This window comes from Staurois parvus, unplaced genomic scaffold, assembly GCF_062004578.1.
Source record: "Staurois parvus isolate SC_StPar_1 unplaced genomic scaffold, SC_StPar_1.0 ptg000420l, whole genome shotgun sequence".
In the NCBI taxonomy this organism is placed as follows: domain Eukaryota; kingdom Metazoa; phylum Chordata; class Amphibia; order Anura; family Ranidae; genus Staurois; species Staurois parvus.
This window is the reverse complement of record NW_028318216.1, coordinates 3,463,544-3,480,051: the sequence shown is the minus strand read 5'-3', so window position 1 is coordinate 3,480,051 and position 16,508 is coordinate 3,463,544. Positions and strand designations below refer to the sequence as shown.

Here is a 16,508-nt window from a genome sequence, read left to right as displayed (position 1 = left end):
AGCTGATTGGCCACCATGCACAGCTGTACCAGATTTTGAGTGCTCCAGTTTTTGTAAATCTACCCCATTGTCTTAATTACATGAACCAGGTGTATTCTTACTTAAATCTTATTGACCTTCATATATTTCTTCCAGATCTGTGCAGTAACTCAGCATGAAACAACTGCTGCACTTTGCCTCTGTACAGAAGTTTCCTGCAATAGAGGCCAGTCACTGAGGATTTTTCTCCTTATGCACGGTGCCTGGTCTTATATCTGCCCCTCCTGTTTTCTGCAGGCAGCCTGTAGTATACGGACCTGCTGGGTCCCTCCCACAGCTCTGCACAGGCTATGTGCAGCACAGTGCCGATATCACTGCTTCGCTCATAAGGCAATATCTGACTTTACAAAAGGTATATGGTGCACACAAAGTGGGTTTATATCCTCTGAGGCTATTGTGGAGTACGTTTAGATGAAAGAATTTGTACCCAGAGTTAGGCTTTAAGCATGGTATACAGCCTGGCCACATAACATAACCATATTTTAAGTTTAGCAAAACTTCAACCCTTTCATTGAAGAAACCATAAGCTACCTACAGACATCCCCAATCCAAACACAAAACTATAAACCATGACATCATTTCTGTCTACAACATCTCTCGTGTGTGGAACACCTGCTGGTTGGAAAAGGAAGTAGAGCGAACACCTGCTGGTTGGAAAAGGAAGTAGAGCAAACACCTGCTGGTTGGAAAAGGAAGTAGAGCATGATTTATTATGTTTTTGGCAATTATCAATTATTGTGTAAATCACAAAGATTTATAATTTTCACTTCACATGAGTTTATTTTATATTATTCACCTTGCATATGCATTATTGATAGTTTACAGTGTGTTAAACAGGAAGAATTTGTTTATTTGCCTGTTTCCTTATACAATCATCATATAATTTATTGTATTTACGCTGATGACCCTATAGCTTACCAGGGGGGTACACTGTTGGGTGTGAGCAGCTTTATGAAGAATTGATAAGTATTCCCATTTGTTTTATAAGTGCAGGATATACAATTTATATGATCTTTCTAAAAAGCATGGCACAAATATGTACACTTAAGCATTTTTTTTTTTTAGTGGTTGAACTGGATGGACTTTTGTCTTTTTACAGCCAGACTAGCTATGTAAGCAATATGGCATGTGCTTATGGAGGAGGGAGGACGAAGATTCCTTTGGGAGGAAAACAATAGTGATTGGCCATTGAAAAATCCACCCTAGCCAAAAATGTTCCTCCCAAGAAGGATTCAGCATGGGATGTTTAATATATGACACATTATGTAATACCTACAGACATTTGTATCATATAGGCACCTCTACTCTTTATGGTGCCAAGCAGTTATTATACAATGTAAGCTTTTGAAGAAAAGGGTATCTTTTCACCAAATATTTTTGTTTAGTAATAAATGTAACAAGTTATATGGGTTAATATGAGGAAATGAACATATGTACGTGATTTTGTGCAGAGTGGTCACCCTGTAGCAGTAAAACTGCTATAGGGCGGTTGGGAAGTGGTTAAAGAATAAAGAACACAAATTTATTCTGTAAAATGGTTTTCCTTTTGCTAGGAATTCACTGTGAAACACAGGGCAATCAAATACATAAGGAAGAAATCAAGTTAATTATAAGATAGTGAGTGCACAGAGAGAAGCGGACAGGTACATTGGCATTAACAGAGTAAAGGAGAAAATTATGGAACTTCAACACCAGAGATCTATAATGCAAGGTTAATTATAAGTTTTGCCTCAGATTTTTATTCCTGTCTCCCAAACCAAAACTGTATTATTGATTTCATTTAACTGTAACACAGAATGTCTGTGTATACTACATGGAACATTCCCCTATGGATCTGAGAAGTGCTAACTTGGCTTATACTGTATGTTGATAATGCTGTTAATAGTCTTTTCTGTTGCAGTCAATAAAACAACCCATTGTCTTGTCCCTGAACAGCACTGATCCCCATACACTGGACAGATCAGCACCTGAATTCTATATCAATCATTCCACTAGTGTCTTTGCATATCACTAATAGTACTTACCTAGCAAGAGGAGAGCAGTAAGCAGAGGCTGTGGTTGGGAAATCCATAGTTCTTGCATCTAGAACCGTTCTTCCAGGGATAAACTTCACACTGTTGGGGTTTGGGGTATCCTGTGTCTGGATAAACATACATCGTGCTGGGAGAGAGATGGAATACAGATCAAAAAACATAACTTTTACTGTAAAAGCACAAGCAACATTTGTTAACATCACCCAATAATCTTTTCTACTACAGCAAAATCATTTAAAACCTTCCAGGAAACAGTGCAAGAGTTGTGAAGTCAAGAAGACTCAATTTATCTTCGGCTTTACATGATACAGTGGGGATCGAAAGTTTGGGCACCCCAGCTAAAAATTTGTATTAATGTGCATAAAGAAGCCAAGGAAAGATGGAAAAATCTCATAAAGGCATCAAATTACAGATTAGACATTCTTATAATATGTCAACAAAAGTTAGATTTTATTTCCATCATTTACACTTTCAAAATAACAGAAAACAAAAAAATGGCGTCTGCAAAAGTTTGGGCACCCTGCAGAGTTAATATCTTGTACTGCCCCCTTTGGCAAGTATCACAGCTTGTAAAAGCTTTTTGTAGCAAGCCAAGAGTCTTTCAATTCTTGTTTGAGGTATCTTTGCCCATTCTTCCTTACAAAAGTCTTCCAGTTCTTTGAGATTTCTGGGCTGTCTGTCACGCACTGCTCTTTTAAGGTCTATCCATAGATTTTCAATTATGTTGAGGTCAGGAGATTGTGAAGGCCATGGCAAAACCTTCAGTTTACGCCTCTTGATGTAATCCCCCATGGATTTCGAGGTGTGTTTAGGATCATTATCCATTTGTAGAAGCCATCCTCTCTTTAACTTTTTCACAGATAGCATCAAGTTACCATCCAACATTTGCTGAAATTTTATTGAATCCATTTTTCCTTCTACTCGTGAGATGTTCCCTGTGCCACTGGCTGCAACACAACCCCAAAGCATGATTGATCCAACCCCATGCTTAACAGTTGGACAGAGGTTCTTTTCATTAAATTCTGTGCCCCTTCTTCTCCAAACGTACCTTTGCTCATTCCGGCCAAAAAGTTCAATTTTAACCTCATCGGTCCACAGAACTTGTTTCCAAAATGCATCAGACATGTCTATATGTTCATTTGCAAAGTTCAAACGATGATTTTTGTGGTGAGGACGTAGAAGAGGTTTTCTTCTGATGACTCTTCCATGAAGACCATATTTGTACAAGTATCTCTTTATAGTGGAATAGTGTACCACAACTCCAGTGTCTGCCAGATCTTTCTGGAGGGATCGTGCAGTCAAACGTGGGTTTTGAATTGTTTTTCTCACAATCCTGCGAGCTGTTCTGTCTGATATTTTTCTTGGTCTTCCAGATCTTGCTTTAACTTCCACTGTTCCTTATGACTGCCATTTCTTAATTACATTCCGAACAGAGGATATTGACATCTGAAAACGCTTTGCTATCTTCTTATAGCCTTCTCTAGCTTTGTGAGCGTCAACTATTTTCAGTTTCAGTTTTCTAGACAACTGCTTAGAAGAACCCATGGTGCTGATTGTTGGGGCAAGGTCAGATGAGTCTGGGCATTTAAAACCTTTGAGATTGACATCACCTGGTCTTCCCAGTTGATGATTGAGAACAATCCATGACACTGGCAGGTCTCAGCTTGGCAAAGGGGGCAGTACAAGATATTAACATTGCAGGGTGCCCAAACTTTTGCAGACGCCATTTTTTTGTTTTCTGTTATTTTGAAAGTGTAAATGATGGAAATAAAATCTAACTTTTGTTGACATATTATAAGAATGTCTAATCTGTAATTTGATGCCTTTTGGAGATTTTTCCATCTTTCCTTGGCTTCTTTATGCACATTAATACAAATTTTTAGCTGGGGTGCCCAAACTTTCGATCCCCACTGTAATTTCATGATCACTTTCAGATACAATGAGCAAAGTTTTCAGAGTGCCTCAGAGTTAAATGACAGTCTGTCAGTCATTCTGCATTACATTCCTACAGCCTGCCATAGAGCTTAATTGGAGGTACAATTACATGGTCCCGGATTGAACATAATTAAAGTGACAAAATACTGATTTAAAAAATAAATTTTCTATTCAAGTATGTATTCTTAATTAAAAAACGTACTTTTTTTCCTCTCAACTGTCTCTAATGCTTCATTCTTTTTTCCTGCTGTGATCCAACTGCCTGTTAGTTCTCTATGGTCCCACTGTATGTAGGAACTTAGCCACCCTCTTTTAATCGCCCCTTTAATAAACTAGAGACTATGGACTATTCGATTTGTGGTATAAAGAGAACATTGTACATGACCACAACTCATTTGCACTGCTTGTTCCAAACAAAAGGAAGTGAGGGGGAGAAGGGGAGGTTCTGGAGCTCATGCAGAACATTATAAAGGAGGCAGAAAAACACAGTAATAAACAATTTCATGAAAAATAGATTACAGGGCCATTAAGTAGTGGGTGTGTGTGGATTACTTTTAGAGAATAATGATATTGTTTAGTGTCACTAAGTAGAAGTGCATACTATGAATGCTGTTTTGTTTTAAGACAGGTTAAAGTTGGGATCTGCTGACTCCTTTGTATGCAAGGAGTATGTCAGAAAGGCAGACATGGGAATAGGGAATTTTACAAGACTGGTTACTAGAGGCAATGGGAATCTGCAGAGCATTAGGCATAGAACATGAAATAAAAGAGGAGATGAAAATCTATATACAGGTAGATTACCCCCTCTGTGAACGAAATACATCTGAATACAGCATGCCTTTATATGGAAACTATAGTGTATTCTGAGTACACATTAGAAGCTATGGTATTTGGGATTGACCTATCCTACTAAAGCACCCTATATTATTAAAGACTAGGGGGACTAATGCTCAAGGTGAGCTTGCCAACACAGCAGTTCTGGTTGGATTCTAATTCTCCCCATTATCTGACCAATGTCTAGGCATGGGGTCACATGACTGGCTGCCATTCACAGGAAAGATAACAGCCTTTCTTTTCACCTTTTATTATGTGAATGGTCAACTCAGGGCACAATAAACCTACTTACGTTTAACCAGTTGAAGATTACCTATGCAAAAGCAATCTCCCCCCCCCCCCCCGATGAATTTAAAATCCAACAAATCTTGTTTTTATGAAGGTGTGAGTATAGCTCCTGCCAGCCACGTGCATTCAACATACATTCATATACTTTTATATAGTATTTTTACCAGTGTTACACTTTAACTGCAGGTATTGAAGTTACTCTGACCCTAAACAAAAAGTCTTTTTCTTTAGGGTCAGAGTAACTTCAACACCTGCATTTTCTTTTCTGTGGCGAAGGGTACATAGTGCAGATCCTAAGCTAGTGTAGTTAACAAGTCTTTGTTTTTCCGCACCCTAAAGTGTGAAACCAACTGGGAGACAAGGAATAGGAGAGCGCTCTGTACTGCAAAATGTGAAGGCAGATGGATGACACAGTGGAGGCAAGGGAGGGAGTGTCATATAAAACAAAAAAAACAAAGAAAATCTTACTTGAGTAAGATACTTACTCAATCCTCCACACTCCAAGATAGGTCCCCAGAGAGTCCTCTACCCCATGGTTCATGGTCTAAGATCCTATCATCATCAAGACCAATGCAATTACCCTAGCACTGCATTGGACTTGATGATGCCGACCGACAATCCACCGTAAAATCATGGGGAGCATCATGAAAGCGTTTTTACTCTCAGCTAGCATAAACAAAGAGTTAACTGTGGGCTGAGGCCACAGACTCACTGCAAGGAGGATTTTCCAGTTTTCCAGAGTTGGGCTTTAATCAAGTAACTGAAGATGTGAACATTGTCAGTGGAAAAACCTGATGGCTTAGCATAAGGGAGGAGCAGCAGCTGGGGTCAGAAACATGCAGAAGTGTCACATTCCTACTAAATGTTTATGCATTACAATGTTGATAAGAAAGGTAACAGAATGAGTAAGAAGATGATATTGTGACTTATAATCATTCTCTACTCTTCTTTCTTAAAAGAAAATTGACAAGAATGACACAAATAAGAATACCTTGGTTAAGGAATACTTTGAATGGCAAATGATGTTTCCGTGGTGCAAATGGATAAACTGTGTGCGTTCGAGTGGAAGAAAGCTCACTTCCTGCAGGGTGATAAAACCTAAATGTATAAGGGAAAAAAAAAAGGTTATGGTGAATGAATGCAAAACAACGCAAACTACTCATTAAAGGATCCCAAGACACTTGGAATGCTGCATGACAATTTTCAATGTAAATTACAAAAAGCTTTATCCAATAATTCAGTATAAAATTAGCAAAGGCTTGGTCCATGCACGGCACAAGACACTGTTACCATCAGGTTTATCACAGTGTTGCATAACTGGCTAAACGTATGGAAGTATGTTAACGCTGAACACCAAACCGTTCAAATGGAACTAAACCCTCTGATCCTTTTCATCCAAGGAAGCTCCCATCTTGGCCACTGTTTGGGCATCTAAACGTGGTGAAGAAGACTTGTTGAACATCACACCAAGCATCAGAATAGGGAAGAGGATTTAAGTTATTTTGAATGTGGCATGGATGTTGGTGCCAGACGGACTGGTCTGAGTATTTCAAAAACTGCTGATCTACTGGGATTTTCACGCACAACCATCTCTAGGGTTTACAGAGAATGGTCTGCAAAAAGAGAAAATATCCACTGAGAGGCAGTTGTGCAGCCAAAAATGCCTTGTTGATGTCAGAGTAAAATGGGCAGATTGGTTGCTGCGACATTCAGATGGTAGGGTCAGAATTTGGCGTAAATAACATGGAAGCATGGATCCATCCCGCCTTGTATCAACAGTTCAGGCTGGTGATGGTGGTGTAATGGTGTGGGGGATATTTTCTTGGCACTAGCAAGGTGTACCTAATAAAATTTGCCTTTTGGGAATCTTTGGAGATTAGCTCTAAATATGCTAAACGGTTAATATGCATTTTGTCCTGGAAGGGGTCAGTGGTGCCAGCTATACCACAATTGCTTAAACTTATTAATGATTCCTTCACACTATATAGGCTCACTTTTGAAATGAGGAAGAAACGGAAACTATTTATATATAAGCTTTGGGGTAGGTGGATTGCTAATCCCCTTACCTTGACCTCTCTAGATCGAGATGTTTAGATCCTTGCTATCTATGCATATTAAGTAATTTACTCTGGAGTGCATAACACTGTTAACTAGAAAAGCTACAATTTCTGGGGAAATTGTGTGAATTGTTCTTGCCTCCACCAGTAGTCTACAACTGGAGTGGGCGGAGTAACTGGGTGGAGTGGCTTGTCACTCTGCTGCCTGCTCACACACCTGGGTTCCTATGGCAACTCACTCTACAGCAAGGGCAGAGAAGAGTGGTTAAAAACAAACTGCTCCAACTTCCTCACTTCACTGGCGGTTGCCATCTTCAAACGGTTGTAGTTTAAAAATTATAAATCCTACACCGAAGAGCTTTATATTGTGAGAATCACAAGACCCAAAAATATATTTTGATGCATAGTATGTCTCTGAAATATTAAAAATGAAGGCACAGTCGCAGTGTAGAAATTGTCCTTCGAATTTGAGGTGGCTAGAGTGGAGTTTCAATGAATGTCAATGGACCATTTGGCGAAACGTTCCACAAAGTAATAGCACACCAATCGAGAACAATCCGCACGTTTCGGTATATTACTGTCTATGTAGTGTAAAAACTGTGGGAGGAGTTAGGGTAGTAAATTTGGCTATAATAATAAGAATATATATGTGAGATAACAGTAAGTGGTCTTGCCATGCAAGAACATTTAATTAAATGTTCTTGCATGGCAAGACCACTTATTATTATCTCACATATATATTCTTATCATTATTATAGCCAAATTTACCAAGCGTTTGAAGATGGCAACCACCAGTGAAGTGAGCTCCTTGGAACAGTTTGTTTTTAACAGTTCTTCTCTGCCCTTGCTGTAGAGTGAGTTGCCATAGGAACCCAGGTGTGTGAGCAGGCAGCAGAGTGACAAAAGCTACTCCGCCCACTCCAGTTGTAGACTATTGGCGGAGGCAAGAACACTTCACACAATTTCCCCAGAAATTGTAGATTTTCTAGTTAATATTATTATTATACAGGATTTATATAGCACCAACAATTTGTGCAGCGCTTTATACTTTGTTAAGGTCTCTACACCGATGTTTTCTATTCTGTGTGAACTGTCAGACCTTGCGTGGTCACTCGTTGACTTGTTTTTTTTAAGTGTTCTTGCATGGCAAGACCACTTACTGTTATCTCACATATATATTCTTATTATTATAGCCAAATTACCACCCTAACTCCTCCCACGGTTTTTACACTACATAGACAGTAATATAACGAAACGTGCGGATTGTTCCCGATTGGTGTGCTATTACTTTGTGGAACGTTTTGCCAAATGGTTCACGAAATATCAGCGTTTTTGTGGTGAAATTGGTCCCATAGGAATGAATGGCGCAATGCTCAAAACTAGAGTGGGGGCTGACAAAAGCTAGAGTGAAAAATCAGGACATGATATCTAAACTGCCATCACGCCCTCATTTTCAAGCCCACCTACACAAATCTTATATCAAAACGTTCAGCTATCCCTGCTGCCACTAAAAATGTCCACGGCTAGGCCATAGTCCTGATAGTCTTCACAATATGACCATTTGTTTGCAACTCACGCCACCCATTGACATTCATTGAAACTCCACTCTAGCCACCTGAAATTTGAAGGGCAATATTTAAACTGCGATTGTGTCTTCATTTTTAATATTTCAGAGACATACTATGCATCAAAATGTAGGTCTGGGTCTTGTGATTCTCACAATATAAAGCTCTTTGGTGTAGGATTTACAATTTTTAAACTACAACCATTTGAAGATGGCAACTGCCAGTGAAGTGAGCAAGTTGGAGCAGTTTGTTTTTAACCGCTCCTCTGCCCTTGCTGTAGAGTGAGTTGCCATAGGAACCCTTCTAGTCTTATTATTATAGCCAAATTTACCAACCTAACTCCTCCCACAGTTTTTACACTACATAGACAGTAATATACCGAAACGTGCGGATTGTTCCCAATTGGTGTGCTATTACATTGTGGAATGTTTCGCCGAAGGGTTCACGAAATATCGCCATTTTTGTGGTGAAATTGGTCTCATAGGAATGAATGGCAGAATGTTCAAAACTAGTTTGCAACTCACGCCGCCCATTGAACTTTTCACAGTTACTCAAGCCGATCCACCCAGTTACTCCGCCCACTCCAGTTGTAGACTACTGGTGGAGGCAAGAACACTTCACACAGTTTCCCCAGAAATTGTAGCTTTTCTAGTTTCTTTTTTCAACTTCTATGTTTTGTTGGTGTGCTCATTAGGGAAAAAAACTACAATAAATATATCTATATAAAAAAACATCTGCTGTATGTGATCCTACTAGATTAAATGGGGAAAATGTTAATTTTCTTCCCATCCTATAGACAAAACAGGAATTAGAATGAAATGCCTCCAATTTGAGGGAACCTATTTTTTGCTTTGGACAGATCTCAGGAAGGTTTGAAGCTCTGTCAGGTTATTATTGCTGTCTGTGTTCCACCTTTCTTCCTGTTCTGACACCTATCACACATCAATGTCAGCTCCCCGTAGGTTCTTTTTCTGTACTCATTCCTGCATTCAGTAGGTGCAAAAGTCTTTACCAATTTTTCAGAGGGTGCCAAATATTTCCTGGCAAATCCCGCAGAATTCTGTTCCCCAAAGTACCAGCCATAGCTTTGCAACTTTATTTCTCCCAGTTTGCACAATGGTAAGATGTAGTACAGTTGAATATACAGGTGAATAGCAACCTGTACTATTGCCACATACACTCTTTGGCATCATCACCACTTCAGCATCTATCTTAATGTATACGTATCGAAAATAAATTTTTCAGTATGCTAGCCATCATGTCTCACTGTATACAAGTGTCTTAAAGCCGAGTTCCAGCTGAAAAAAATAAATAAATAAATAAAAGTCAGCAGCTACAAAAACTGTAGCTGCTGACTTTTACAATACAGACACTTACCTGTCCCTCGGTCTAGCGGTATCACCACCGCTGGTTTCACCGGCCATCTTCTCTCCCTGGCACGGCATCTTCAGTGTGGGTACCCGGCTTTGACAGCTTGTGGCTTCTCACCCGGGAGCCCACTGCACATGCGCAAAAAGCGATGCGCTTTGTGAATTGCCCCGCAGTCTTCAGGGACCTGTTACGTGTCCCAGAAAACTTTGGGAAGGGGGGGCGGGCGGTGGGGGACAACTTCTGCTTCCCCCCTGCTCCCCAAAAGGTGCCAATCCTTAAATGGGGAGAGGGAGACAAAGGCTTATAGTGAAAAACTTCCCTTTTGGGTGGAACTCCGCTTTAAACAAATAATTTTTGTGAATCTGGTGCAATTTCCTCACTGGAGATCTTGCCAGTAACAGCACTTCCTAATCAAGCTGTCAACACTAAGCCACAACCCTGCAATCAGCAAGGGCACTGTCAGATTACTGTGTGTGCTCCTTCAGCTGGCCATTAAGCTGCCTTTCCGGTCATGCCTTTAAGGAACTGATAAGCAAACTCAAGAAGCTTGTACAGCAGGATGACCACACTGCTGTTAATTACAAGTCAGTGGCTAAGCCCCTTTCACATGTGGAATCTGATTTTGCTTAGCAGGGGACCGGTGTGCTGATCCCCTGCTAAGCAGAGCACAGCGGGCGGATGACAGGTCTGTGATGGCTCAGTTTATGTAGAGTAGACACAGACAGAGCCCGCTCTCCTCAATGGGAGGCTGGAAGTAATTAGCCTCTGCTGTTTGTTTACACCCGACCACCTTTTGATCTGATCAGCCTAGACAGAGGATGAGGAATCCCCTTCCATCTCTTTTTTAGCGGAATGTATCAGATTGTAGTTAAGCAGATGTAAATGGAGTCTGTCAAAAGTCCGTTAACACGCGCCAGTCCATAGGGATACATGGACCAGGTCTGCCTGAAAAACTGACTGGTGGATCTGATTGGATCACCTGAGTCAATAGGGCTTTAGAGCAGAAAGTCGACCTTCACTCCTGGGAGCTACTTTTAACTACCAGCATTCCTCTGTAATGTAATAACTGCATTTACTTTTTCCTTATTTCTTTTTTGCTCTGGTCCCATTTCCCGCCTCTATTTTGACTAGGTGAGAATGGATGTGTCCTTGCACCTGCAGCCTTCTGGGTTATCCCAGGAGGCTGCAGGAACAGGAACTCACAGTGGCTGGTGGGCCAGCCTGGTGCATGTCAACAGAGTGTGGCTGCAACAGCAAGGAAGAGGCAGCCAGGCACCCAATAACATCAAAGGGGAAGACGGCAGCGTGACAACTAAGCAGCGGACTTTATCAGGCAGGCGAGTTTGTGAATTGAGGAGAACCCAGAATAACAGGTAAAAGGCGAGGGAAGTTCCTCCTTCATGAGGAACTACAGTAATTTATACAAAAAGTAAAAGTCAGCAGCTGCAAATACTGTAATCACCAACCCAACAGTCCAGCGCTGTCCTCACCTGGTTCTTTGCCTGTTTTCGGGTCCCTGGCACCATCGTCTTGCTTATGGGAAGCTGGAAGTGAATTCCTGCTGTTTCACAACCAGCTCCCTGATGTGCTGCACTTTTGGACTGGTCCTGCAGACTCCTGGAATGCGTGATGTGTCCCAGGAGGTTGCGGGTGGACAGGACGGGGGGCAAACTTTTGCTCCTCTTGCCCAAGCAAAAACTGTGGAAGTAGGAGCAGGTATCTGTCAGAAAAAGGTACCCACTCCAAAAAAAAAGTGCAATGATGAGGGTGGAGGAGGATGCATGGAGTTTCCTGTTTTAGGTGATGTTCTGCTTTAAGAAAATGATATACAGTGCAGTGTGATGGTAAACATAGTAAGAACATGGATTTTGGACCTACATACACTTTAAATTTGATGAGGAATACAATGTATTGTGCTGGCTCTGCCCATCTTCCTTGTTGTAGTGTGTAATGCACTAGTGCCCAACCTGCGGCCCTTTGCTATATGATGTGCAGCCCTCTGGCCTCAGCAGTCTGTAGCAGGATGTCAGGGATCCGGGTATGACCAGAAATGTGTGGGAACACAGGCGTGGTCAGGGCTGGAGAGGTGTAATGGTCAGGCAGGCCGTATGGGTCTGTAATGCACCATCTGGCGGTACATCTAGCAACCCACGGAACAGGATTCCCCAGAGTGCGGAGTCTAAGTCCCAGTCTGCTTGTTCACCAGGGCCCCTGATGGTGGGGATGGACTTGGAGCAGACAGAGACCAGGTCGCAGCCCCTGAGTATACCCACCCGTGGTAGAGGGACCCGCCAGAGGTATATTCTGGAGGAGAGCCTGATGTGAAGAGGCGGATGGGTCCGTGCAGGACGGATGGATGGCTGAGCAGAAGCGTAGTCAGACAGGCCGGGTCGGTAACGGTGGGGACAGCACGGTACAAGGCAACAGGCACAGAATAGTCGGGTCACTCGCCGGGTCAGTAACAGGAGATCAGATCCAATGAGGGTATCCAAGAGAAGTCAGACAGGCCAGGGATCAGGGCAGGAGAAGTCAGCAGAGGTCAGGATCAAAGCAGGGTCAGCAACAAATCAGATAGGCAGATATGCAGGAACACAGGATACCAGGTACAGGGGCTCATGGGAAACAAACACCAAGGCACTGACTGCAGGTCTGGCCATTGCTTAAATACACCTCCTGCAATCAGCCTCAGGTGATGGCTTGATTGCAGGAGTGAGATTCTGGCTGCTGAGAGCACCCGCTGGCCAGCACTGGTACTGCAGCGCACAAGGCAGGTGAGCCCCAGCACCACCTGTGCTGAGCCCATTCCTGACACAGGAACATTGATTAGGATAATATCCTTGATCTTTACTAGCTTTATATAACATGTTCCCAGTTTCATATTGATTTCTGTGGCATAATCCCAGCTAAAAATACACTATATTGCCAAAAGTATTGGGCACCCCTCCAAACCATTGGACTCCAATCACCTCCATGGCCACAGGTGCATACAATCAAGCACCTAGGCATGCAGACTGCTTCTACAAACATTTGTGAAAGAATGGGTCGCTCTCAGGAGCTCAGTGAATTCAAGCGTGGTACTGTGATAGGTTGCCACCTGTGCAATAAGCCCATCCGTGAAATTTCTTTGCTACTAAATATTCCACGGTCAACTGTTAGTGGTATTATAACAAAGTGGAAGCAACTGGGAACAACAGCCACGAAGTGGTAGGCCACGTGCAATGACAGAGCAGGGTTAGTGAATGCTGAAGCGCACAGAAGTCACCGTCTGCAGAGTCAATAGCTAAAGACCTCCAAACTTCATGTGGCCTTCAGATTAGCACAACAGTGTGTAGAGAGCTTCATGGAATGGGTTTCCACAGACGAGCAGCTGCATCCAAGCCTTATATCACCAAGTGTAATACACAGCATCGGATGCAGTGGTATAAAGCACGCCACCACTGGACTCTAGAGCAGTGAAATCATGTTCTCTGGAGTGATGAATCACGCTTCTCTGTCTGGCAATCCAATGGATGTGTCTGGGTTTGGCGTTTTCCAGGAGAACGGTACTTGCCTGACTGCATTGTGCCAAGTGTAAAGTTTGGTGGAGGGGGGATTATAGTATGGGGTTGTTTTTCAGGGGTTGGGCTTGGCCCCTTAGTTCCAGTGAAGGGAACTCTTAAGGTATCAGCATACCAAGACATTTTGGACAATTCCATGCTCCCAACTTTGTGGGAACAGTTTGGGGATGGCCCCTTCCTGTTCTAACATGACTGCGCACCAGTGCACAAAGCAAGGTCCATAAAGACATGGATGAGCGAGTTTGTGGTGGAGGAACTTGACTGGCCTGCACAGAGTCCTGACCTCTACCTGATAGAACACCTTTGGGATGAATTAGAGCGGAGACTGCGAGCCAGACCTTCTCATCCAACATCAGTGCCTGACCTCACAAATGCTCTTCTGGAAAGATGGTCAAACATTCCCATAGACACAGTCCTAAACCTTGTGGACAGCCTTCCCAGAAGAGTTGAAGCTGTTATAGCTGCAAAGGGTGGGCCACCTCAATATTGAACCCTACAGACTAAGACTGGGATGCCATTAAAATTCATGTGTGTGTAAAGGCAGGAGTCCCAATACTTTTGGCAACATAGTGTAGATAATGGCCACACTCTCTGACCCTCAATTCTTCTAATAAATCTGCAGGTTCTGACAGAATTCTCAAGCATTACATATATGGAACATTATGTGTGGCCCTTTGGTGATGTCAGGGATCACATTTGATTTGATCTGCAGTTAGAGGACTGGATGGACACAAATACCAATCCATTGTCGGGTAATACCCCCTCCCCCCCATGTGTGTCCCATCCCTGAATTCAGATGTCTGCCTGGAGTTCAGCGTCACTTTAATCCCCAGAGCTCCATCTCAATTCTGTCCACTTTGTCCTGACTTTATCGGAGTTTCCCCCAGCATTACACCAGCTACAAGTCTCATCACCTCCCCCTCCACACACACACAGCGGACTCGTACTGTTATCACACTACTGAGCCTCCGCTTTACTGCCTTTCTGCGTGTGACATCAGTGACAGTGTCTGTAAGGTGCGTGTCTCATGTCTCTGCCATACATGTAAGCATCACCCACCTTACACCCAACTTCACTGCCTTACACGTCAACCTTCCTATGGGAGCCGCCATCTTTGTTGTCATCACGCTCAGGACCCCGGCACGTGACGTGTAGAGTCTGACCGGCGGGATGCCTGTGTGCAGCGAGAGAGCTCAATGGGATAGAGAGACAGCGGAGCGGCCACATATACCATACACCTGCAGTACTGACCGCATATATCACACGCCTGCAGTACTGGCCACGAATAAAACACGCCTGCAGTACTGACCACGAATAAAACACGCCTGCAGTACTGACCACGTATATCACACGCCTGCAGTACTGACCACGTATATCACACGCCTGCAGTACTGGCCACGTATATCACACGCCTGCAGTACTGGCCACGTATAAAACACGCCTGCAGTACTGGCCGCGTACATCACACGCCTGCAGTACTGGCCGCGTACATCACGCCTGGAGTACTGGCCGCGTACACCACACGCCTGCAGTACTGGCCGCGTACACCACACGCCTGCAGTACTGGCCGCGTACACCACACGCCTGCAGTACTGGCCGCGTACACACGCCTGCAGTACTGGCCGCGTACACCACACGCCTGCAGTACTGGCTGCGTACACCACACGCCTGCAGTACTGGCCGCGTACACCACACGCCTGCAGTACTGGCCGCGTACACCACACGCCTGCAGTACTGGCCGCGTACACCACACGCCTGCAGTACTGACCGTGTATATCATACACCTGCAGTACTGCCTCACATATGAATACACTCTGCATGATCATGGGAATTGTATTAGCAGTTGCTGTGAGGAGCTTGCAGACTGTGGAGGTTTGTATTGTGGAACCTTAGAGAATTAAAGTGGAACTGCACTGCATCTGGGCACCTCTAACCAAAAGTGCCATTTAATTCATTGTTAATATTCAGTGCAAACTCCCCCATCCACCCATGTCTCCATTTATTATGCTGAGAAATCAATTTGAAAATATACCCCCTGGCATTTCTGTTTGTGGCCATCTTGAGTAAAGGCTGATGCACAGCATAGCCATCCAAAGCAGTGTGATTACAGTGAAGCATACTTACATGGCCCCATAGTAAAACACTCCCTGCACACAGTTAACCCTTTGATCACCCCTCATGTTAACCCTTTCCCCCCCAGTGCCATTACTACAGTGTCAGTGCTTTTTTTATTAGCACTGATCACTATATTGGTGTCATTGGGGATGTCAGTGACACCAAGTCAGTTCCCCCCAGAGTCAGAATAAGTTGCTGATCACCGCCATTACTAGTAAAAAAAAAAACCCAAAATTCCAGCATCTATACCTCCATTTGTAAACGTTATAATGTTCATGTAAACCGATTAATTTATACATATTGGGATTTTTTTAGCAAAGACATGGAGCAGAATACATTTTGGAGTAAATTTATAACGAAATTTGATTTTTTAAATTTTTTTACTGGACATTTAATAGCAAAAAGTACAAAATATAGTTTTTTTCTCAACACTGCGCAATTGTCACTCAAAGTAACGCAGCGCCATAACGCAAAAAATGGCCTGGTCAAGGAGGGTAAATCCTCTGGAGGGCAAGTGCAGAGTGATTAGAACATCTTTCATTTTTTTTATTGCTGTTTGTGCCCCTGAAGATTCACTCTTATTTTATTATTATTTATTTAAGGTACTTATATAGGGGCATACAATCTAAGGTCCCTAACTTACATTCATACATACACATACTAGGGCCAATTTAGACAAGATCCAAATAACCTACAAGCATGTCTTTGGAGTGT

The 16,508-nt window shown here is 42.9% G+C and overlaps 1 protein-coding gene across 1 annotated transcript in view; it reads right to left on the bottom strand.

The window, feature by feature from the left end:
• The window catches only part of NFU1 (NFU1 iron-sulfur cluster scaffold), a 68,339-nt gene extending 53,511 nt beyond the window's left edge, over nucleotides 1-14,828 (bottom strand). Inside the window, exons 1-3 of the mRNA XM_089687205.1 lie at nucleotides 14,739-14,828; nucleotides 6,121-6,227; nucleotides 2,064-2,199 (exon numbers count right to left, since the gene is read on the bottom strand). Coding sequence (XP_089543331.1) covers nucleotides 2,064-2,199; nucleotides 6,121-6,227; nucleotides 14,739-14,803 — 308 coding nt within the window. The 5' untranslated portion in view covers nucleotides 14,804-14,828. The remainder of the gene's footprint in view (nucleotides 1-2,063; nucleotides 2,200-6,120; nucleotides 6,228-14,738) is intronic.
• Nucleotides 14,829-16,508: the final 1,680 nt, after the last annotated feature.